The sequence below is a fragment of the Cibotium barometz genome, chromosome 32, assembly GCF_041138505.1.
Source record: "Cibotium barometz isolate CiBa-2024 chromosome 32, ASM4113850v1, whole genome shotgun sequence".
NCBI classification, from domain to species: domain Eukaryota; kingdom Viridiplantae; phylum Streptophyta; class Polypodiopsida; order Cyatheales; family Cibotiaceae; genus Cibotium; species Cibotium barometz.
The window spans coordinates 32,258,329-32,283,780 of NC_141077.1; the positions used below are offsets into that span (position 1 = coordinate 32,258,329).

The 25,452-nt window shown below is 45.7% G+C and overlaps 2 protein-coding genes across 3 annotated transcripts in view; both read left to right on the forward strand.

Moving 5' to 3' along the window:
• Positions 1-25,452, forward strand: part of LOC147620097 (putative methyltransferase PMT12) — a 61,366-nt gene that overhangs the window by 16,110 nt on the left and 19,804 nt on the right. The window lies entirely within an intron of this gene.
• LOC147620098 (uncharacterized) lies at positions 13,687-16,492 on the forward strand. The gene is made up of 3 exons (XM_086772278.1): positions 13,687-15,268; positions 15,380-15,725; positions 15,831-16,492. The coding sequence occupies exons 1-2, from the start codon at positions 13,769-13,771 to the stop codon at positions 15,386-15,388; spliced, it is 1,509 nt and encodes a 502-aa protein (XP_086628404.1). The 5' UTR covers positions 13,687-13,768; the 3' UTR covers positions 15,389-15,725; positions 15,831-16,492.

Genomic DNA, 25,452 nt, shown 5'->3' on the forward strand with positions numbered 1-25,452 from the left:
ATCTGGTCGCAATGACCACCCGACCGTGAAATCCAATACATGCATCTTGGCCATCTGGTTGCAATGACTGCCCGACTGTGAAGTCCAAGATATTTGGCATCGTTGCTGTCAATGGGTCATTTGGCATCGTTGCCTCCCATATACAAATCTTTCTCCTTGGGCTATCGGACATCGTTGCCACCCAACTAGAGCATATCCAAGTAACCATTATAAGCATAATAATGATCAATTCCAGTCCAATATATATATACAATGAAGAGGGCTAGAGGTACAATCTCTCCCTTTTGAATGTGTCTTGATCGCAAGACATTGATATACCTGTACTTCAAATATATCTGAAGTACAGATATATATCTTCCTCATAAGCTTGAAGTATATCTGGATGGTTCTTGAAGTACTTCTATGGCATCCATTTCGCATCAAATAGCAAATAATTCTTGAACTCCAAGAGGAACTTTTTGACCACGTCTTTCTTTTTTGTCTCACAGAATGAAACACAATATTTTCTGGCTCTTCCATCCTTGATGGATCCTTAAATACAAGCTCCTCTGGGGGTAACCCTGTATATGGTTTCCATAAACTGTCATGGAAGGCATTATATATCCTCCAGTGATCTGAAAGGTCCAACCGATAACATACACTGTCGATCTTGGTGGTTTCGTGAAGAGGTCCATATACCATCATTCCCTGACTTTGGCAATCCAAAGATAAAATCCATAACAAACTCTCCCATAGAACATTCAATGGTGTTAGAATTCTGCATCTCAGTGTTCTGGGGCTTCTACTATTTATCTGACATTTTATTGTATTTCTCCTATTTATTTGTCCTGTGAGCAGTCGGCCAGTTCACTGAGGCACTATATAAGGAGTTCCCCTTTATTCACTTCTTCATCCAATCCACTTGCACATAGTTCAACATTCAGTTGCTGGCCATTGCCATTGTAAAGCTTTACTGCTGTTATAAAAGGTGATCTTGTCCAACTCTCTCTATCTCCTTTGCACTCTCTCATATGTTTACTGTTTATGCTTCCGCCTGTGCTTTCTCCTTCATGATATCATACGCTTAGGTCCAGGCTGCTCCAAACCCTGCAAATCTGCCCACTTCTGCTGTGCGTATTGCCTCCATCACTTCTCCGGCTGCAGATCAGTCCATACAGTTGCTGCGTGTTCAGTACCTTGCTGCGTTTCTGGTCCAGCCCTCTTCTGGTTGCTGTCGGCCAGCCCTACACGTTGTGTTTTGCTCTTCAAAGGCAGATCTTGAAGTGTTTTGGCTGCATTTTCTCCTACAGAGGCTATCCGGCCAGTTTTGGTGGCTGCGTTTTCTTCTACAGAGGAAAACAGTGGAGTTGTGGCTGTGTTTTCTGCACCGGCATTAGATTTGGTGAGTTCTCTTGCATGTGGAGTTTCCAGACAAGGGGCTGTACATTTTCTTCTTCCTCCACGAGTCCCTACCCTTCCGGTAGGTGGTTCCTGGTGGAGCTTGGACTGTTTTGCTGCTGTCCCGCCTCTTTCTCTCTACGGTTTGAGAGGGGGCTGATTGTTCTCGGTGCCTCGCTTCGTTGGAAAGCACTTGAGAGAACTGTTTGAGAGCTAAGATTTGTTCTTTGCTGCTGTGGATATGGCTCCCCCTTGTACGAACAAAGATGACAAGTTGAAAGGACCCAACTATGCTCATTGGAAGCTTCAAATGCGGGTCTAGTTCATCCACAAGGGTTTGTGGGACATTGTTCAGGGCACTGAAAGGAAGCCCGAGCGTCCTCAAAACTCCAAGAGGTGGACTCAGGATCAGGAGGATGAATTTGCTGTGGAATTACAAAACTAGGAGAATTGGGACTCGGAAGGTGCATTCTGTGCTTGTGCGGACCATCACCGAGGAGGTCTCACCGGCAGTGCAAACTCTCTCTAGTGGTCATCAGGTATGGTCAAAGTTGGAGGATCTCTTTGCACGAGATTCATCGATGAGGGCAGTTATCTTGCAGGGGCAGCTCTATGGTTTGTTATTTCCTGAAGGCAATTCAATGCAGTCTTTCCTCATGAAGGCCAAGGTTATCCATGACTAGTTACTGGCTATGGGTGCTGCTTTGTCCTCTTCTCAGCTGGTTGCTCTTATCCTCACCAAGCTTCCTCCGGACTATGATGTTATTTCTCGATCTTTGCGGTGCCAGGTCACATCCACTCAGTTGGATTTTGATGATCTTAGCTCCCTGCTTTTGGAGGAGGAGTCCGTTCTCATCTCACAGGGTGAGTTGAAGGTGTCTGTCAACAGTTCTTACCAGGCACTTTCCTCGGTTCAGAAGAAAGGTCGAAGTCGTTGTTTCTCTTGCGGGAAAAGAGGACATCTGTCCAAGGATTGTTTGTCCAAGAAGAAGGACAAGACCAAGGGCAAGGCTTCATCTCAGCGAAAAGACAAAGACACGACACAGGATAGTGATACAGATTCTAGTACCACTTCTAGGACTCCCAGGGCGCTTCCGGCTCAGGAGATCCCAGATAGTGTGCTTCTTTAGTACACATACAGTTTCCCCCATGTGCTTCTAGCCAGAAGAGGCTTGTGGGCAGGAGAGGGGGCTGATTACAGCTCCACCTACTGGTGCATGGAGATCGTGATTCGGAGTTCCAAGCATTAAATATCTGGCAGGACAAGGTTATCTTTGGCGCAACAGAGATCATGAACTGGATCTGTTCCAAGTTCATTGTTCGAGGCTTTTGGGATGTGATGTATTCCGTCCACTGTTGGGGATTATGGGCGCGGTGTGTCTAGCAGCTCATCATCTATTTTTGGAGTTCACCGCACACTTTGTGTAGGAATTCGTGGCCAAGCAAAGTTCCTTGCTGTTCATGGTGGCATCTTGTTTCGAGGAAACAGGTTGGCAGGTGCTCTCTCCGAGGTGATTCCAGTATTCGCGGTGCTGGAGGGTCCATGGTTGCATCTTCATCGACTTATCTTCTTCTGACTCTTGCACGCTCTGAGTTGCAGAGGGGGTGTTAGAATTGTGCATCTCAGTGTTCTGGGGCTTCTACTATTTATCTGACATTTTATTGTATTTCTCCTATTTATCAGCCGTAGAGGCAGTCGTCCAGCTCACTGAGGCACTATATAAGGAGCTCCCCTTTATTCACTTCTTCATCCAATCCACTTGCACATAGTTCAACCTTCAGTTGCTGGCCATTGCTATTGTAAAGCTTTACTGCTGTTATAAAAGGTGATCTTGTCCAACTCTCTCTATCTCCTTTGCACTCTCTCATATGTTTACTGTTTATGCTTCCACCTGTGCTTTCTCCTTCAAATGGGTGCAATAATCCTCCTAGCTTTGGCGATCAAACTTTGACCTTTTGACAAAACATTCTCGAACATAAAACTTAATGTTCTTTCTGCTAGGCCAATAAGCTTGAGTTGTAGTCACTTTTGGCTTCAAGTCCTTTGTTACACATAAACAGGTTTACTTCATAAAAGAGTCTTTCTTGATGACAAGAAAAGTCACAAAATTCCCATTCTACAATCTGTTCCAATACAATCCTTGAAACCCTCATCTAAGACTTTTATAGGCCACACCATGGCCTTCATGGTACAAGATTGCTCCAAAGCAATCTCCTCTTGACAAACTTCATGGCAAGATGTCAATCTGATGATCTTCTGATCTGTCTGGCTTCTTGCTTTGGCTTGTCAGGACAATTTGCAGCCATATGTCCCTTGTTTCCACATTGGAAACACTTCCCTTCTTTGGCATGTTCTTCACGTTGCTCGAGGGACAATCTTCTTCGAAAGAGTGGGAGTTTGTTCCCACTCCCATCCTTCTTCTCTTGAGAATTGGCTCTTGATGGGGATCGGTCATTAAACTTCTTCCTTTGAGATGGATCTCGATTGTCGTTCTTTGTCTTGCCGTCCATGTCTTCGGCTTGGTCCCTTGTTGTATTACTTTTAGCCACCAATTCAAGGTGGCATCCTTCAAATGCATACGAACCATGCGAAGGTTTGACTTTTTGGAGTAGTCGTCACCTCCAAAAGCAGCATCAAATTGCTTGACAAAGGATAAAGCTTTTTGGATATCCCACTTTCCATGAAAAGCATCAAACTCTCCCGGCATGAAGTCCATCTTGTTGGTTGATGTAGTCTCCTTTGCCTTCCTTTCCCTTACCTATCCCGAAGAAGTTGCATCTGAGAAAGCAGGCTTGGGAATAACTTTCCTGTTTCCTCCATGAGAAATAGACCCGGTAGCTCTAGATCCTTTTGCAATGGTGACTCCTTTGGCCCGAAGATAGGCTTTAGCAGCTTCAACTCCTTTTGCTTCGGTGGCTCGATCCTTGATGAAATCTTCAAACGTTTGAGCCCTTCTTTGGTCTTGTTCCCTCTTGGTTCTCCAAGCAAGGACTTCTTCGTCTCTCAGAAATCGCTTGAACTGCTGAAAGTCATGGTTCTCTTCTGATGACCTTGGTTCCCATCCTGAAGTTCTGGATCAGTCTCATAGTTGTTCCCTTCATAAGGCCCTTGCTTTCCCTCTATTCTTGTCATGGTTCTGTCACCCCAAGAAAGTTTCTTCAAGAGAAATCTTGCTCTGATACCACTGTAAGCCCACCGGGGCATACTGTGACAAATTCAACCACGTGTCCAAGATGTTATGATAGAGAGAGAGGGAGGAGAGAGAGAAGGGAATAGGGATCTTGCACAGTACACCACATTGAGCGGGGAACATGTCTCGCTCCCTTTCAGGAATTTATTCCGGAACAATCCAAGGGCACGCTGGCCAGGATCAATACATTCAATGAATACAAAACAAACAAATATGTCAAAGTAGAATCCAAGTCGATATCGTGATGTTGGCACACCACGGGGATGTCCCACAAGAAAATCTCACTGGGCTAGTACCACGTCCAATATCCAAATCCAATGAATCCAAGTCCAGGTTCCAGGTCTAGGTTCTAGTCCAAGTTGCAATCCAAGTCCAAGTCCAGGTTCTAGTCCAAGTTCAAATTCAAGGCCAAGAATCACTTGCTCATCCCACGAGTAATCTCTACAACTCCTACAGCCTTGTCGATGAAGAAAACCATGGAAAAGCTCTTTCTGGCAAGATAACTGACATAAAACCTATCTTAATGGTTTTCGGGCGATAAAAACCTCCAAAAAGCAGTTTTTAGGGTTTTTGCAGTAGTTTTAGGGTTTTTGAAAATTTCAGTCCGTACAGCTTCGCACATGTCTATACAGCTCCATACACGCGTCTGTATTGCCCATGCATATGCCCATACAAGTATAGGGCTGAAGATACATCTGAAAAGCAAGTTGGAGAAGGTGTTGATGGCGAAGAAGCTCTCCATGATCATAATGATGCCCACACACACTCCAGGATCTCCTTCATGATGCTACAAGAGAGGTTGAAGCCTTTTTATACTTGAAGAGGGCTCTGCTTTTTGCCAAAAGCTTAACCAAGCTTTTGCTTTTGCCTTTTTCCCTTTGCTTTCCACTTTATAATAAAATATTACTCACTTTTGTCAAAGTTCTTTAACTTTGCTTTTCTAACTTGAGGGCCTTGCTTTCCGGCCCTAAAGCTCCTTTTTGAAAAAGCGGCTTTTAGCTTTTTGGTCCGGCTTAGTCTCCTCTTGCTAGTGGTGCCCCTAGCTCGTGGTCAACCTAGTTTGACTTTTTGTTTTTTCTTGCTCTTTGACTAGCACTGGTGCTTTTTTTTAAACAAACCTTACGGTCCGTTTCCCCATGCCTTCTTTCACCTGTTTGGTGTTTGGGCAAGGGTTCTATGATGTGAAATAGAACTAGGAGGGCCAAATAGTTACATCCAAGGTGGAAAAATTTCTTGTCCATGTTTCATTTTTAGATTTTGCATACTCTGGGTAAGAAGAATTTAGTAGCGGATGCTTTTTCACGCAGGCCTCAAGTTCATGCAGGGACTACCCTATCATTAGGACTTTGTCAGGGATGCGAGATATGTACTCTTTGGACATAGATTTTCGGCTTATTTGGGCTGATTTGAATGGTGCTACTGCTGTCCCATCTTATTCAATACGAGATGGTTTTCTATTGATGCAAAACCATATTTGTGTGGTCCAAGAGTTGCGCCAAAAGGTTATAGAAGAGTGTCATGCTCCTTTGTATGTAGGTCATCGTGGCATTCTTGTTAGAGATCATCTCCTTGTTGCTGGCTTCCTGTTTGGTGTCCTATTTTAGCCTCTAGGGCTGACCATGTTAGCTAGAGGGGCTGGTCACTCCTCACATATTTTTTCTCTATTTTATCCCCATTTTTATGGTGTCTTGGATATTTACCCTAGTCTTGGACATTTATCCCAGTCGTGTGGATGCTAGTCAGCTGCCTACTTTTGGGCATATATATAGCCGGGCTTGCCTCCCTCATTATTCACTGCTTGCTTAGCATTGTTTGCTGCAGTCCCTCACATACGAGGTCTTCTCCCCTCTTGCTCGGGACATGTATTCTTGGTTGATGATATTGAGAGCAGGTCTATACCTGTGTTTCCTTTCCATCTTTCTCTCTCACTCTCTCTCCTGAGTTTCCACTTTCCCTTCTTCCGCTATGCATTCTATCATGGTATCAAAGCGCCGGTGATTTTCATTGTTGGATGCTCCCTCCTCTCCCTCTTGGCTGCGTTTTTTTGTAGATGGACAAATCTGCGTTTTTTCTTCTCAGGTTTGCTGCTGGTCGCCTGCCTCTTCCAAGCGCTTCTCCATTGCAGCCCGAGGTCATCCTTTATAGGTTTGACCCTTGAGATCCCTTCTTCACCTGTCCGCTGCTCTGTTTTAAGGAAAGCAGCACCTTGGAGTGCTGCGTTTTTCTACAGGTGTTGTCTAGGTGTTGTCTACAGCAGTTTTGCAGCAAGTCTTCAGTATTCAGCAGCATCTACCCCCCCCCCCCCTCTCTTAGTGCTGGCCGCCTATTCTGTGCAGGACAGTAGCAGCCTACATGTTGCGTTTTTTCTCTTACAGGCTTTCTGATGCCGATTTGCTGATTTGAGGCTTGGGTTTGCCTATTTCTTTTGCGTTTCCAGTCTCAGCCCTTTCTAGTGCTCCGAATACCTCTGCGTTTTCAGATTTGCAGCCATGGTGGTGGTGTTTTTCTGGACTGATTTCTGCTGGTAGCTCTACCTTCACTTGGGCTTCATCCGTTGGACCCGAAGGTACCTTCTCTTCAGTGTTTTTCCTCATAGGAGGTGTGGACATTGGTTGGCCTGAATTTTCAGGTTTGTAGCCCTTGTTTGGCTATGTTTTCCTTTCTAGACTCCAGTGGACACAGATCACTTGCAGAGGGGGTTTCTTGTTTGGATTGTGGCTTTGGAGGCAGTTGGTACTTGAGGAGGATACTGAATTTCTGATTTCAGTCAGCGTTTTGCTGATTTTGGAGCATCTATACGTGTGTTTTGTTCCTGGCCTACACAGTTTCCCGGTTTCTTTTGTTGGCGGTGGAGTGCTGTTTTTTGCTGGACAGCAGTGTTTTGGCTGCGTTTTTGCTTCCCAAAGGAGTTTTCTACACTCAGAGGGGGCCCATCTCTAGCTACTTCACTTGAGGATCAGTTTCGGTAACTGTTTTGTTTCTATGGAGACTTTCTTCTGTGACAAGAGTTTACAGATTTTGGAGGAGAGCAGTGATCTTTTCAGCGATCCTCAACAGAGTTTATTTTGTCCGAGCCTGTATTCTTTGCAGTGTTTGCAGAGAAAGGAGGGTGTTTTGCCTGTGAGGTGTGATCCTTTCACATGGATCACTTGTTTGTTGCTGATTCTTGGGATCTTGTTAACATTGCAGTTTATATTTCTGCTTCCCTTCCTCATTGTGAGGAGTCTATCTCTGCATCTCTTTGTGATGCTTCTGAGGAAGCCCCTCCCCCTGCTAGTTTGATGCGTTGTGTAGGTTTGTTGTTTTGGAGGATGGTTTTTTTGGACCCGGTGGGATGCTTTGGATCTGTGGTTGCTAACCGTGCCTGGGGCACAGTGGTACTTCTAGAGTTTTTTGGATTTGGATCAGAATCAAGTTGGGCTTGTACCAGTCTGACGACATCTTTTTTCAGAGGGGGATGTGGAGTCCTTTCATCTTGCGATGCCCACCTCAGTGGCATGTACTTATGTACAACATTGGGCAACTCATGGTACGGAGTTTGAGCAGATGGACCCCATCTTTTCTATAGAGTCTTACATCTTGCGATGCCGACCTTTTCATAGGATGCTTTTGTACATCATTTGGCTACTCTTGATTTCTTTTGAGGGTTCCAGTGAGGAGCAGTTTGCTTCTCCCAGGATTGATTATCTACAGGATCTGATCTTGGTTGGTTTTGAGGTTTTTCATACCTTCTCCAGGCTGGATACACGACATTCGACTTGGGTTTGGAACCATTATTTGGAGTAGCATGTCGTAGCCTACATAGTTGTTTTCTTCCAGAGGAGCGGTGTACCTGGTAGCTTGTTCTATTGCTTTTGTAGCTGAGTTGCTGAGGAGATTGCTTGTGGAGGAGCTTTCTTGGCACCTGTTTTTGCAGTCTCTCGTCTTTGATCGAGGACGACGTCTCTCGCTTCTTGGAGTTCACTCAGCATCCGTTGCTGAGAGGGGGTGTTAGACATCATTGAAAGAGTGCACAGAGCGGAAGCAAAGTGGCACTAGAATGTGCTAAACAGAGAGTGCAAGAGAGAGAGAGAGATGGAGAGAACTATGCTGAATATACTGAAGCAAAATAGTCCCAAGTAAGAGACACTACAAGTCTCATAAGTGAGGGAGCAAAATATGTACAAGATTGAATGAGAAAAGAGAGGCCAGCACCCACTATTTATAGTAAGGGAATGCTGGCCGACTGGAGCTACTGGACATGGCCGACTGGTAAATGCTAGAAAGACTGGGAAAAATCGCAAAAATATAGTAGAAAAAGGGGTGGCCAGCCCACAAGCAAGGGCCATGCAAAAGGGACCAAATGGGCACCATAAAAGAGCAGACTCTGGGGATGAATATGCTAACACCCCCTCTCAGCACCAGATGCTGAACAAACTCCGAGAATCCGAAGATGAGGAGCCAAGGAGGGCTGAGAAATCGGCTTGGTGAACAAATTTGCAGCATTCTCTGCGGAAGGACAATGCTCCAAACGCAAATCTCCAGCAAGAACCCATTCACAAACATAGTGATACTGAATCTCAATGTGTTTCGTACGAGCATGAAACATAGGGTTCTTGGCGATGGCGATGCAACTCTGATTGTCACACCAAAGAAGAGTAGATCCGGTAGGAGGACAGCCGAGCTCCTCCAATAATCTCCGCAACCATATCGCCTCACATGCAGCATAACAAACTGCATGGTACTCCGCCTCGGTAGAGGAAAGCGCCACAGTAGGCTGCTTTTTACTGCTCCAAGAAATGGCTCCAGACCCAAGTGAAAAAACACAACCAATGGTTGAACGCCGTGTATCTGGATCTCCAGCCTAGTCTAAGTCAGACCATCCAACAAGAGTGCATCCTTGGCCATAAAAGATGCCAAAATCCAGAGTGCCACGCAAGTACCGAAGAACTCTAAGAGCACACCGCCAATGCTATTGACGGGGTTTGGGTGAGAAGGAACTCAATAAACTGACTGCAAAGCATATGTCCAATCGGGAGTAGGTCAACCATACCAAACAACCGACGAGAACCCGATACTGTCCATGATCAGTCCTTGGAGAAGCATCAAGTGAAGAAAACTTCTCACCAATATCCATGGAGAAGATATTGGTTTGCACCCAGTCATCTGAAATCTGTCGAGAATCTCCCGAGTGTACTTCTGCTGAGAGAAGAAAATGCCCTTCGAGGTCTGCCAAATCTCAAAGCCAAGAAAATAATGCAAGAGGCCAAGATCCGTCATCTCAAACTCCGTCTCCAAAGCATCCATAATAGAACGGATCCGCACAGAATAAGAACCTGTAAAGATGAGGTCATCAACATAGACCACAATGATAACAATCAACCCCCTCTCAAGGAGGATATAAAGGTTCGAATCTGCATGAGAACGGTGTAGGCTGAGCTTCTAAAAGAACTCATCAATTCGCTGGTACCAAGCCCATGGAGCCTGCTTTAGACCATATAAAGCCTTCTTCAGCCGGTACACATGATCTTGTTTGCCCGAAACAACAAATCCTGGCGGCTGATCAATATAAACTTCCTATGTAAGCTCTCCATTTAGGAAAGCCGACTTGACATCCATCTGGAAAACAGGCCATCTATGATGTCCTGCAAGTGCAAGAACGGTGCAAATGGTAGTCATCCGGGCCGTCGGAGTGAAGGTCTCATCGAAGTCGACACCAGGGGGCTGAGCAGAACCCTTGGCAACCAACCTCGCCTTGTGCTTGTCCAAGCTGCCATCAGCTCGGAACTTTGATTTGAAAATCCAACGCACACCAATCACCTTACGCTGCAGAGGCCGAGGCACCAAAATCCAAGTGCCATTCCGTTCGATAGCATCCAGCTCTGCCTGCATAGCACGATGCCAAGGCTCATGTGAAAGAGCCTCGTCTACAGAAGTGGGATCAGAAGGACCATTAATGATTGTAGACATAAGAGCATAATTAACAAACATGTTGCCCTCATGAATTTGTTTCCCTGTGTAACTCTGGAAGAACGCCAAAGAGAACCAGGCGGAGGAGCAGAAGGAAGCTCACGTTGTAGAAATATGGAAGCAAGAGCTAGAAACTAGAAGACTAGAAATGAAATAAGAACAAGATTGAAGGACAAAGAGTTACCTTGAGATGAGTGTAGACAAGACACAAGCTGGATACTTCTTATGATGTGACACCCACAATATATAGGTGTGTAGTACAAGAGATAGTAGCCACACTGATATGTGGGACAAATAAGATGCCACATGGCAGACACACAAGACTCAAGACAAAAGTTTATACTAGACTAGGAAAAGAGTACACCTAGTGTGCACTTATTTCCAACACCCTCCTTAAGTGAACACTAGGAGGAAGACAAAAGACAAGACTGAAAGACAGACAAGACAAGACCAAGACTGAAAGACAAGATAGAAGACAAGATAGAAAAGATCCTGAGACACCCCTCCTCAAGTGATATCCTCATATGGGTCCACAAGGGTAGGGACAAGATGGATCTAAAACAAGACATAGTCAGATTGATAGACAAATAGACAGACAGACAAGACTAGATAGACAGAAGACTGACTGTAGACAAATAGATGGACCTTGAAGACATCCCCTCCTCAAGGGCAATCTCTGCCTCTTGGGTAGGGACAAGAGAGAGGTCCAAAAGCAGAATGAGTAAGACACTAGAACCCCTTGACCTACATCATCGGTGGTCAAGGTGGTAGACAAGAAAGATGAAGTAATCAGAAAGCCCACGTTTCATCATATGAGGAATGAATAGCAAGATCTGCTGATGGAGATGCTGCAGCAACATGGGCTGAGGTAGATGTAGGGACTGATGTAGAGGGTTTAGAGTAGCAGTCCTTCTCCCGGTGATTATCACGGCCACAAATGGTGCATGGATGAGCCTTGAAGCAGTCCTTCTCCATATGATTAGTTTTGCCACAATGGGTGCAAGGCTTTCTTACCTTAGAACTTCCTTTCTTTGCTAAAAATGCAGTGTCAGTTACCTTTTGTTGTTGAGTTCTTTCCTCTTCTTGGAGAGCATTGATGATACCTTCAAGAGTAGGATTATTGTGATACTTGAAGGTAGTGACAAGAGTAGCATAGGTGTCAGGTAAGCTTTTGAGAAGCACAGCAATAGCAATATCTTCGGAGATGGGGGACTTCACTGATGCAAGCTGAACCATAAGACTGCGAAGATAATTGACATGAGAGGCTATAGTAGCTCCCTCCTGCATATATAGATCAAAGAATGAGATCATGAGTGCAATCTTAGAGTTTTTAGAGCAGGGTCCAAAAAGGGTATCCAAAGTGATCCATGCTCGAGAAGCAGACTGTATGTCGGAGATGTGATGAATGTAATCATCTCCAAGACTGAGCAAGATGATAGCATAGGCTTTGTCATTCTTGGCAGTGGGAACATAAGCGACAACTTGCTCAATGTCGGAATCTTCGGGAGCAGCATGGTGAACAACGTCCCAAAGACTTTCTTTCATAAGATGGCACTTGATTTTGATTTGCCAAGTATGAAAGCTGGACCCATTGAATTTGTCGATAGACATGAGAGAATGAGTAGAATTGGCCATGTGGGAAGGTCTTACCTCTTGCTAAAATGCAAGGGCAGTGTCTATTCCCTTACAAGATTGCAGAAATGAATGAAAGAAGAGATCCAAATTGCAAAAGTACTGGCCAGCAAACTGAAGGAGACAATGCACAGTACCTTGTAGACTCTTCAAGCGCAATAAATCCCAGGCAGAGACAGCCCCTTGAGTCGATGAAGAAGGCAGCCAAAGGAAAGCATTAGGGTAGTACGATGAACGTCCAAAGCTGAGGTGGCTCCAAAAAAAAACGGCGGAAATTTGCTGAGCTGCTGCAGCAGCAAGTCGGTAGCAAATAGATGCTGGTCGGCTGCTGCTCTAGCTCTCTCTCCACGAATAACAGCGTGCAGTAAGAAGTTCAGGCCTGCGAGGCTGAGTGGTGGCTGAGAATAAGAGCGGAACTGAGCAAGATAATGGTGGCAGATTTCTGTTCTGAGAAGAGCGGCTGCAGGGGGCAGAAGTGGCGTGCAAATCTGCAGCAGTAGAGACAGCGTGAACAGGAACGGCAGCAGCTAGAGGTGACGGCCTGAATAGCAGCAATCGTGGAGAAGACGGGCAGAAGATGGAGATGGCGGGCAGCAACTTGGAGCGGCCTCCTCTTCAAGATGTCGCTTCTCCACGTAGGTAGTAGAGGTCCTCAAGAGGAAAGAGAGCATACTCTCTTGCACTTAGAGAAAGAGAGAGAGGGCATGGCTTCTCTTTTTGGCCTCCCTCTCCTCGATCTCTAGGAGCAAGGAAGCAGTGGCTCTGATACCATGTAGAAATATGGAAGCAAGAGCTAGAAACTAGAAGACTAGAAATGAAATAAGAACAAGATTGAAGGACAAAGAGTTACCTTGAGATGAGTGTAGACAAGACACAAGCTGGATACTTCTTATGATGTGACACCCACAATATATAGGTGTGTAGTACAAGAGAGAGTAGCCACGCTGATATGTGGGACAAATAAGATGCCACATGGCAGACACACAAGACTCAAGACAAAAGTTTATACTAGACTAGGAAAAGAGTACACCTAGTGTGCACTTATTTCCAACACACGTAACCCAGAATCACGAACTGTTTGATAATACCAACCAGGTACAGATCTAGGCGAACTCACCGGAGGAGGAGGAGGATCATCATCATCTGACTGAGTATCCTCAGCTGGAGGTGTAACAGAAGCAGCGAGAGCAGGAGGAGGAGGAGGAGGAGGCGGAGACGGAGGTGAAGGAAGCAGAAGCTCACCACCCCCCTCTGAAGATGTAGGAGTCTCATCCAACACCACATCACGACTCACAACAACTTTACCGGCCTGAGGATCATAAAGACGATATGCCTTGGACCAAGGTTGATTCGGTACGTACGTACGTACGGATCCGTACAGTACGGTACAGCCGTACGGTACGATACAGTACCGTACTGTACGGATCCGTACGGTTTAAAAAAAAAAGTGGCGTGGCGTGGCGAAACGTGTGTGGCGACCATGCGCTTGCGGATAAGTGACCAGATTTTGGGCATTAAGCGAAAAAATTTTGGGTCCATGTGAATACTTGCACAATCGTTTGTACGTGCAAAACTCTGCAGAGTAGCTTCTTCGCTCTCTCTCACGCCCAGGCTTCATCATGCCGCGCAAGACTAACCCGAACTGGGCAATCCACACCAATGTCCTGAGGGTTGTTAACACCCCTTCTCAGCAAGGATCAGGTACTCGGCTATGGGCATGCAAGTATTGCGGGGAGCAGTACACTAGCACCATAACTCGCGTCATCAAGCACATGACAGGTATCGGGTGCACCAATCAATGTGGTCCATGTGATAAAATACCACAAGCTGTGAGGGACCAATTGATTGCGGAGAATTGTCCTGCAATGGGTGGTGCAAGCAGTGTTAGAGGTGGTGAAAGTACGCAAGATGTTCTCCATGATGCTTTTATTGGAGATGTTACAGGTTCAGGTACAGTAGATGAGGGTGAAAGTCTTTCGGCTTCAGCCCAATCCACCACAGGCAGGAAGAGGGCACGTATTGCTGATGATGAGGACCTCCTGCCACAAGATGCGAGAGGTACAGGGGAGGCATCAAAGCAATCCACTCTGCGTTCTTGTATCTCATCACAAGCTTGGGTAAAAGAGCGGCAAAGGGTGGCAGAAATGGAGATTTGTCGCACTCTTATTGAGTGTAATATATCCTTCAATGTGTTAAGGACAGACCAATGGAAAAGAATGGTGAAAGCAATTGCGCAGGTAGGGCCTACTGAGACATGGACAGGTCTTCAGTATATGAAGATGCGTACATCCATGTTGGATGAGCAGAAGGCCTTGATAGACAAGGCGCTCACACCTGTGAAAGCAGGTTGGCAGGAGTTTGGATGCACTATTATTTCAGATGGGTGGGCAGACATTCGCAAGAGGCACATAATCAATATCCTTGTGTCATCTTGCTTGGGCACCTATTTCTTGCGTGCCGTGGATGCAGGGAGAGCGGGCGACAGGATCACAGGGGAGTTCATTTATGGCCACATTCGACAGGCTATCCTTGAGGTTGGGGAGGACAATGTTGTGCAGGTGGTGACCGACAACGCCTCTAATTGCAAGGCAATGGGTCAAATGGTCGAGGCAGAGTTTCCACATATAGTGTGGACTCCATGTGCTGCCCATTGTCTTGATTTACTTATGGAAGACATTGGGAAGCTTGTTTGGGTGCAGCCCATTGTTGCAGATGCTGTAAAGATCACCACCTTCTTCCGCAAGAAGCATCAGGCTCTTGCCATCTTTCGGAGCCATAGCCCTTTGGATATGGTGAGACCATCCAAGACCAGGTTTGCCTACATGTTCTTGGTCTTGGATAGGCTCTACAAGATAAGAGATTCACTATCATCAACAGTTGTGGATCCAAGGTGGCGCGACAGATGCATAATTCAGAGGATGAGCGTACAAAATACTTGCAGAGGCGGATCCTGGATGATGATTTTTGGCAGCAAGTTCATAGCCTTTCAGTTGCACTTAAGCCCGTGTATGTCCTTCTCCGACTTACAGACATGGAGGGCTCAACTTTGGGCTGGTCTTTCATTTGTTTATGCAAATGAAAGACCATGTTGCTCAGTGCTCCATGATGACTGCTCAACGGTAAGCAATAGTTCTAATTTCTTCCTCTTTCTTTGATTTTTATGACTTCTCGATTCTCGATTCTCTTAGCACTATAACCTAAGACATGTATGTTCAATCTCTCATTTTCAGCCGAGGTGAGATCCTGGACATTGTAGACAAACGGTGGACATTCATGAGCCGTCCCATCCATGCGATGGCTGCCATGCTCCATCCTCTCTACAGGTCGCCAGAGCTATGGAATAATACTGCTTTGAGCATGAAGCAGTCAGAGTATGTGGGAAGGATGTTCTCAGAGGAGGAGCAACTTCAGATTGATAGAGAGTTCACCACTTACATGAGTGGTATTGGTGCTTCATTTGCGAGACCTGTGTCATTGAGGAAGGAAGCCATGAAATTCCCTTTGACATGGTGGCACTCTTATGGAAGGGTTGGTCTTCCAAACCTTTCACGAGTTGCTCTTCGTGTTCTATCTCAGGTAACTTGTAATTAATCTCTAAAGTATAATCTTCGGAAATGAAGATTGATGTTTTAGCATTGAAAGATTTACAAATTTGCTCGCATTGCACTCATTTTTGCACAGGATTGCTCAGCTGGAGCATGTGAGCGGAACTGGAGCTCATACTCCCTTATACACACTAAGATTCGGATGTCCAATATGCAATTTGTGGCATGTTTAAACAGGTTGATCCAACACTACTCAAAATGGTAGATGAACCCAGCCCGGAGCTTGTGGATCGGCAGATTAGAGATGAGCAAGAGGAGATTTTGAGAGCTTTACATAGAGAGCTTGAGAGCGTGGATCGTTGTGTGACCCGCTCACGTGCACGATCGCTCAGCATTCCTCTACGCCCGGCAGCTCCAGATCCAGGCTCTGCGAGATGAGAGAGCATTCGCAGGGGAAAGCTTCCAGTTCGTCGCACCCAGCAGAGGCGTGCAAATGAGGCTGTCGAACTCATTCACACTCAGATTCCCGAGGCACATGATGAGGATGCACTGGAGCTTGTTGCTACTGAGCCAGAGTTCGATGAAGAGGGCAATGGTATCAATGATGGAGGCATGCTCTCTTCAGAAGACTCATCATCTTCATCTGATGATGAGATTTGAGACTCTTGCGTCTAGACTCTAGAGTCTAGACAACTGTGTAGTGTTTCATTGTTTTGCTTTTTGCACTTGTGGACCAGGACATGTGCTGGCAGCTGTAGACATGATATTTGTACTCTCTTTTATTATCTATGACTTTCATGGTTCTTGCTTATATCACTATGACTGTTTACTGTTAACATGAGGTATTGTGTAATGGGCTTGGTAACTGATAATTGATTTAAACTTTAAGTAATGAGGTTCAGTCTCTTTATTTTAAGTATTTTGGTTGCTATGTCTACAAAATATTCAGGTTTCTAGGACTGTTTACAAATGGTACGTACTGTTTACGTACCTTAAAATTTGTTCCGTATAGAAGTACGTTCCGTACGTACTGATAGCGTACCGTACACTACGTACCTTACCACCTTGCCTTGGACACAGTGCTGTATCCGAGAAAAGTCATGCGCTGAGACTTTGAGTCCAACTTGGAGCGGTGCTCCTTAGGCACATGAACATACGCCGTACACCCAAATATCTGGAAATGAAGAACGGAGGGCTTCTCATCATGGAAAGCCTCATATGGAGTTTTGTCGGAAAGAGCAGCAGTAGGAGACCTGTTCTGAATGTAGACAGCAGTGGAAGCCGCCTCAGCCCAGAAACGTTGAGGTAATGAAGAATGCTCAAGCATAGCACGGGCCATCTCCATAATGGTCCTATTCTTCCTCTTGGCAACTCCATTCTGTGATGGAGTATATGATGTAGTAAGCTGTCTCCGAATGCCATGTGTCTTGCAATATTGCTGAAACTCCTGGGATGTGAACTCACTCCCTCCATCAGTCCTAAGAGCCTTGACCGAGTGACCGGTCTCTTTTTCCACCTCAGCTTTCCAAATCACAGAAGTGCTGAAAAGTCTCATCCTTGGTCTTCAGAAAGAAAACCCGAGTATATCTGGTAAAATCGTCCACCATCACGAGCATGTACAATGCCTTACTCAAAGACGCGGTACTCATAGGACCACATAAGTCGGCATGAATGAGAGCAAGTGATGTCGAAGATCTGTGTGTCGCCTCCTTCGGAAAGGCGGCTCGGTGTTGCTTCCCCTGTAAACAAGAGGAACAAGCAGAAGATGGAGCCTTGATGGTCGGTAATCCCTCAACCAACCCATCCTTCGAAGCTCGCTGCAGAAGCTGATAGCTCAAATGGCCAAACCGAGCATGCCAAAGAGCAGAAGAAGCACCAGAAGAAAGCAGAGCGGTCAACTTGTAAAGACCACTATCGGACTCCTTGAGCCAAGATGCTACTAGTCGCCTTAAGCCAAATCTGGAATATACAGAACGTCAGAGAAGTACCTCTTACCCTTGTCAGAACGGAAGATGGGGATAGTGCCATGTCCATGCATTGGCACAGAAGAAGAATCACCCAGAGTGATCTCGCCTGATCTGGCAGTGAAGTCCTTGAACCAATCTCGATAGGGTGTCATATGAGCAGTAGCACCGCTATCAACAATCCAAGACCGTGACTGAGAAGTCACAAGAGCAAGTATACGCCGAGTACATGCTAAGAGAAGAATGCCATCATCCTTCTTGGGTTGAGACACCACCGTTGAGGAAGAGTTCTTTGCTACATGAGATGTGTCCACAAATCACATGCATCCAAAAGAGTCAGGGTTTGTGTTGGATCAGAGGACTTCTAGCTGTGGAGGTTATGGAGGCTGTGGCAAGAATGCCATTGCAAGATGAAGCTGAGAGAGAAAGAAAGAAGAAAGATTGTATTAACGTCTCTCTCAGGCCAAAGAGAACTGGCCTATGAGAGAGAAAGAAATAAAGAAAGAAAGCTGTATTAACGTCTACTAGAGGCCAAACTCGACCTATGAGACAAATCAATGTACAACTGTCAATGTCTTCTGGATGTCTAGAAAAAAAAAGGACAAAATGAACATGAAATAAACTATGAAAGTACTGAGCTAGTCGCGGGGTGTGATGGATGGAGCACTATTGCTAGAGGCTCAATATGCAACCTATATGCGTAGGGTATACAAGAATGCAATGCAGATCTGTCGAGCTCCAATCAGTACCATAATGGGGGTGTAATATGTGATACATAGGCGATGGCGAGGCAAAAATACCTCAGAGCATGACTCCCAAGTAACTGGAACAGGACGAGGAGAAGAAACGAACATCTTCGAGATGAAAGCAGATAAAGATGGAAAGGCAGAAACTGATAAGTTCATAAGTTGCTTTTCCAACGCCAAAATCCGACCCGGAGACTAATCTCATAGAGATCTGCAAAAGCCTTCCAAACTTCATGCGCAGCATCTGCTGTACGCACATGAGAGAGAACAGCATCCTGACAATTCAACATCAGAAAGGAGAAAACGCGTCGATCATTCGATTGCCAAATATCAATCTGTGCCTGAGTCACACCACCGGAAGCAAGGGTGGGAGGGGTGGCATTGGCTGGTGTAACAAGCCAATCCCAAAGATCCACGCCACGCAAGGCCGATTTCACCTTCACCTTCCATAGGGTGTAGTTGGAACCATCCAACTTGGCAGACTCAGCAAACATATGAAGAGAAGTCGGTGCAGCCATCACAAAAGCTTGGGCTCAATCTCAAAAAATGCACAAACTCTGAAGAAAGAAGTGTCCTCCACAGGTACCAAGAGTGCCACCAAAGCTTGCAACACCACAAGCCCCCTCTGCAAAGGGGAAAGGGCCATTGGAGAGGAAAACGCAGCACAGAAGGCTGCTGTCCTGTAGAAAACAGGCCGCCTATGTCCAATCTCCAAGTGGGAAAAAACGCTGATCAGAAAACGCCAGATGGCTTCTGTTGGAGAAGCCAAAACTGGAGGAGAAGTGACCAGAAGTTGCTGTCCAGAAAACGCAGCAGCAAGGGCTGTGGATCTAGGAGAAAAACGCGGAGGAGAAGGTGCTGAAAACAGGGCTGAATCTGGGGCAGCAAAGAGGTTGCTAAACCGGGAGCGATGATACCATGAAAGAGTGCACAGAGCGGAAGCAAAGTGGCACTAGAATGTGCTGAACAGAGAGTGCAAGAGAGAGAGAGATATGGAGAGAACTATGCTGAATATACTGAAGCAAAACAGTCCCAAGCAAGAGACACTACAAGTCTCATACGTGAGGGAGCAAAATATGTACAAGACTGAATGAGAAAAGAGAGGCCAGCACCCACTATTTATAGTAAGGGAATGCTGGCTGACTGGAGCTGCAAAACAGGCTGATTGGAGCTACTGGACATGGCCGACTGGAGCTTCAAAACAGGCTGACTGGAGCTACTGGACATGGCCGACTGGTAAATGCCAGAAAGGCTGGGAAAAATCCCGGAAAAATAGTAGAAAAAGGGGTGGCCAGCCCACAAACAAGGGCCATGCAAAAGGGACCAAATGGGCACCATAAAAGAGCAAAATCTGGGGATGAATATGCTAACAATCATCTCCTTGTTGCTGGCTTCTTGTTTGGTGTCCTATTTTAGCCTCTAGGGCTGACCATGTGAGCTAGAGGGGTTGGTCACCCCTCACATATGTTTCCCCTATTTTATCCCCATTTTTATGGTGTCTTGGATATTTATCCTAGTCTTGGAAGTATGACAGGAATGCACCACATATCCGTCTCTCTCATAGTGAGAGGAACAGAGTATTGAGACAGGATCTATGGCAGCTCTATACACGAGAGACATGGATATCGCCTACACAGCCTCTTCCACCGAAGATGCTATACTACAGAGATCACTTCATGAGTATCACTGATGATGGATTTATAGAGAGGCCTAGATACATGGAGGGCTTTTTACCACACGGCTTCCGAGTGGCTATTGGTCAGCTCAGAGTTTCATCACACCGATTGGAGATTGAGACTGGCAGAGCAGCACGGATCCCCCGAGAGGAGAGGGTATGCAGATTGTGCAGAGAGGAGGTGGAGAGTGAGGAGCATTATGTATGCAGATGCAGAGCATATACAGCCATCAGAGAGAGAGATTCCATTTTATTCAGAGAGCCACATTCCCTACGCCAGATCTTTGAGGCAGCAGACCAGTGCATACTGGGGAGATACATTCTAGACATACAGCGCCACAGAGAGACATTATTACAGGCTCAGACAGCTCCAGAGGGGGGGCGACAGACACAGATTACTACATTTTTTCAGAGATCCATCCCCCTCCCAGCCCCTACACGGCAGGGAATTACTCTCCAGAGAGCAGAGACACTTGGAGCCCGCAGGAGATAGAGGACACCTGGCTTTCGGACACCACGCCTATACCAGAGAGAGATGACAGAGATCAGAGCTCAGTTTCACAGAGAGGGTGCGGAGCGACTGGCTCGCTTCAGAGCACACCCAGGCATGTTCTTCAGGGAGCTGTGGACACCCCCTTCACTGATGTATACCATTTTATACCCCCCAGTATGGTACAGGATGGAGCTAGCTAGGTTGCATATCATGATTGTATACTCCATGCATATAGCTTTGCATTCTCCTAGTAGTAGAGCTCCATCCCCTGCACACCCAGATTCAGCTTTTTTTTGTTGAGTACTTTTTCATTTTGTTGGGATGACAGAGGATACCCCATACAGGTACTCCGATTTGTCTCATAGGCCGAGTTCGGTCTTTTGGAAGACGTTAATAAAATCTCTCTCTCTCTCTCTCTCTCTCTCTCTCTCTCTCTCTCTCTCTCTCTCTCTCCTGTGTTTCCACTTTCCCTTCTTCCGCTATGCATTCTATCAATTCTGGCTACTACACAGGCTTTGGAAAGATATTTCTTTTGGCCAGCTTTACGTAGGGATATTGAAACTTAGGTTCGTGAGTGCCTGGTGTGTCAGAACTGGGTCAGTTTGGGTGGCGGCCAAACGGGCTGGTTGGCCACCAACACTTGGCGATCATGGTGGACGCTGTTGGGAGACAACAAACTCTTCATTAATGCAAAGAAGAGCATATTTGGAGTTCAAGAAGTGTAGTACTTGGGCTACATGATTGGATCTGACGGAATTCGTCTTGACCTTGAGAAGATAAAGGCAATCCTTGATAGGGACGTTTCAGAGATAGCCCAAGAGATACGATTCTTTGTGGACTTGTGCCAAGCGTATAGCTCACATATGGATTGGTTTTCTAACCTTGCAGCACCATTGACAGATTTGCTCCGGGGAGTGAAGACTAGAAGATAGAAAGTTTCAGTCTCACAGGTAAGGCTTTAGAGGTGTTCTTTGCTCTGCAAAAGGTGGCACCATGGGATGATCCCTTCGAGGTGATCACCGATGCCAATAATCGCTCCGTAGGAGCAATTTCGCAACAAGAAGGAAGACCCGTGGCGTATTACAACAAAAAGTTAAATGATGCAAAAAAAAAATATTCTGTATATAACACAGAGTTGCTAGGGGTTATCACAGCCTTGAAATAGTGAGAACCTTTTCTCTATGGAAGGAAATTTATTGTGAAGACAGACCGCTAGGCCTTGAAGTGGTAACAAACAATGTCAAGTGCCTAATGGAGCGATAGACAACATCGGTGGAGTCGGTTGTTCCAATAGTTTGGCAGAATGATTGAGTATGTATTGGGTAAGCACAACCCTGTAGGAGACGCTCTGAGTCGCAAAGGTAGTATTTAGACAGTACAGGAGTCCACTGTGTTGGAGATATAGGGAAAAGATTTAGACAGTATGAAGACACATGCACAACTTGTATGTCACTAGATGTAACTAGAGTACATGTATATATACCCAAGATCAGTATAGGCACCTCCACGTCTTTGAAGACAACTCCTCACAATGTTATAAAACATAGTACATGATAAGACCAACAATAAGTAGTTTAATATATTGGTACACTTTAAACATTTTTAATGGTAAGTACATGTACTTGTTGATATCCTTGTTAATAAATTAAATAATGTGGTAAGTACATCCAATCGTTCATATTCAGACATATTCGGGCCGAATCTCTATTGATATATTAGTGTCGAGCGGGCACTAATATATCAATAGAGTAACCTTGGTCCAACACAAAGGTTATTTAAAAAAAAAGGATCACAAAACAACGCATATCTCTCTCAGGCGCAGAATACAGAACGGTGTCTCTCTCTCTCTCTCTCTCTCTCTCTCTCTCTCTCTCTCTCTCTCTCTCTCTCGTATAGATCGCAAAACGGTGTAGATCGCAAACGTCGCGTCTCTCTATCTTTTCTCTCTCTCTCTCTCTCTCTCTCACACACACACACACACACACACACACACACACACACACACACACACACTTTGGAGGCCACTGTTCAACTGCTGTCCACTTTTTAGATACATCCTGAGGCAGTTACAAAAAAGTATCCAGAGACCTCTTTCAAATTCTTTTTCTTTTTAAACTCACATCACACGTAAGCATTAAGTCCTAAGGCTTTCATTGTCCAGAATTTGGAACTCCTTATTACAATATGGCCCTTTATTTAGAACCGGGTCATTATACTAGTTAGGACGGTTGGCTCTTTTACAAGGGTCGATTACGTGTTCTCAGGAAGAAGGGACTAGCACTCCTCCATGATGTCCATGATTCACTTGTTGGTGGTCATCGTGGGATCAACACTACTTTGGAGAAGTTAGAAAGATCGTTTTATTGGCCAAAGATGCGTAGGGATGTATACAACTATGTTTTGCATGTTCCATATGTCAAAAAGTGAAAGTACCTCACACCAAACAGCCAAGGTTGCTCCAGCCATTGCCCATTCTTGTGGGCCGTTTCATGACCTTTTGATGGTTTTTGTTGGACCACTTCCCGCATCTACTGGATCTGGTATGCTTATACCATGCAAACAAATGGCCACAACAGAAGATATAGCCCAGCTTTTTCTCCGACATTGGTATCGAGTTTGTGGTTTGCACAGACCATTACTTCAAAATGAGATCCGAAGTTTACATCTCACTTCTGGTGAGCTCTGTTCGATAACTTTGGTACCAAATTGCAATTGTCCAGTGCATTCCATTCCTAGACGGATGGCCAAACCGAGATTTACAATCAATTGGCTTTCGATGTGCTGAAAGCGTATTGCCATGATCAGCAGTCAAAGTGGGAGCTTCATCTCCTGGTGGTACAGGCGATTCTCAATGACACACACTCATCCTCCGTACGAGACAGCCTTTGGTCAAAGATTTTCATCCCTTCTCACGCGGATGATCTCTCTTTCCTTGGAAGCCTACAAGACAACATGAACTTTTTCAGCCATCATTGAGTCAGTCAAAGAGCATCTTACCAAAGCTCAGGAGGCTTACACCAGACAGGCAAACAAGTCACGGAGAGACATCAACTTCAAAGAAGGTGAAGGGGATATTTAAGGATCATGAAGCAAGTGGGCAAGCGCTGTCCAAAGTTGTCATTCAGAAGTTTTGGTCCTTTTCCCATCATCAAGAAGATAAGTGATGTTGCCATGCAACTCAGATTGCTAGACAGTTGGACGATGCACGTCTTTCACGTTTCTTGCAGAATGTTCCATAAGAGCAACAACGAGAAATGGTTGATGAAGCAGAGGTGATAGAGCCTGAGCAGATCCTTGTACGTCGTTGGAAGCGCGGTTCCGGACGACGTCTTCGCCAATTCTATACAAAGTTCAAAGATCGAAGGACCCATGAAGCCGTTTGGCTAGATGAAGAATTCTTCCTTGAGTATCCACAATTATTGGTGGACTATCTCGAAGCTATAAACCTGCCGCCAAGCTAAGTAGGAGGTAATGTCACGTGCATCCATGCACTGTGGTACACGGTGACAAACTGGCTCATCAACAGTGCAAGAATCATGTATAGAAGTAGTACCTTTTAGGATATTTTGTCGTATGCCATGACTCCTTCGTGAGCCCTAGTCCGGGACATGTTAGGCATGAGTTTTTTAGGTCAGTCTCCCAGCTATAGAGGTCAGCGCCAAGTCAGTCCTCTTAACCCATTGTGGAGAATTCAGCAAGTGTTCATCATATAGGTGTTAGCATTATTCATCTCCTGGTAGTGTGCCCAAGTTGTGTATCAGGGGTGCCCAGATTTATTCCGGGTAGCACCATATATTCCCCTCTGTTCAGGGCCCTTGGTTGTAGGGTTGGCCACCCATTTTTCACATGTTTATTTTGTCCAGTCGTGGGTCTTTTTCTAGAGCAAGTCGGCCAGCTCCAGTAGGGGCTATATAAGGCCAAGCTCTTACTCACTTGTAGACACCTTGACAGGGCTTCTAGGCCCGGGTCCTCCCTCAAGGGAGTAGCTCATTATGCCCTCGCTTACGGGGACCACCCCTTGCACAGGGCTGATTGTATCATTGCTTCTTCTTCATTCTGCAGATTCGTTTTCTTTCTCTGTGTGCCTATGTCTCACGCTTTCCGCTGCGCACTTTTGACAATAGGTGCATGCAGATGTCAACCTTAGTAGTAGTATGCATCATAGGCAAATTAATACACCTCATATAGTAGGGGCCAGCCCCAAGGCAGCCCCAATAAGTGGGCAGCCTTGCAAGGGGTAAATAATACCCCTAGCCACCCTTTAGGCACTAGTCGTCGGCAGCCTATGGGGCCTGGGCATGCAGTCAGCCAGGAGTAGGATGGCCTAGACAGCAGTCAGCCAGATGTGGCAGTAGTTGGCCATCAATCCGACCAGCCACATAGCAAAACAAGGCATTAAATGGTAGTTAATCAGGTCGTGGCAATTAACAGCAGACGGACAGCTGTTCTGGCAGCCGACCAGCCCCCCTGGACCCATATAAAAAGGCAAGCCATCATTAATCTCCAAAATCATGAGATAAAATCAGAGTTATCAAGAAAATTCAGTCAAGCATGTGTGCATAGGCTCTAGCCTTCGCATACTTACAGCCACTCTTGTGCTTTCAGCCCAAGGCAAAAGAAGCTCAGCCTCTTCAAGAGATCTCAGCACACCAACCCCTGGTCTCGGGCCGGTGTAACCTCTTCGAAGATAGCTTCACAGTCGCCTACAGCTTATGCACAATTCTGCGCAGAGTTTGGTCACTTTGTCCTTTGGTTTGGCGGTTAGTAAGTCAGCTTGTCCACTCAGTCTTGTGGACACAGTTTCAGCTTGTAGTCAGTTCTACAGAAGAAGAAATAAAGCAAATACTCCCTGGGGGGCGCTCTGCAGTGGGTAATTTGGG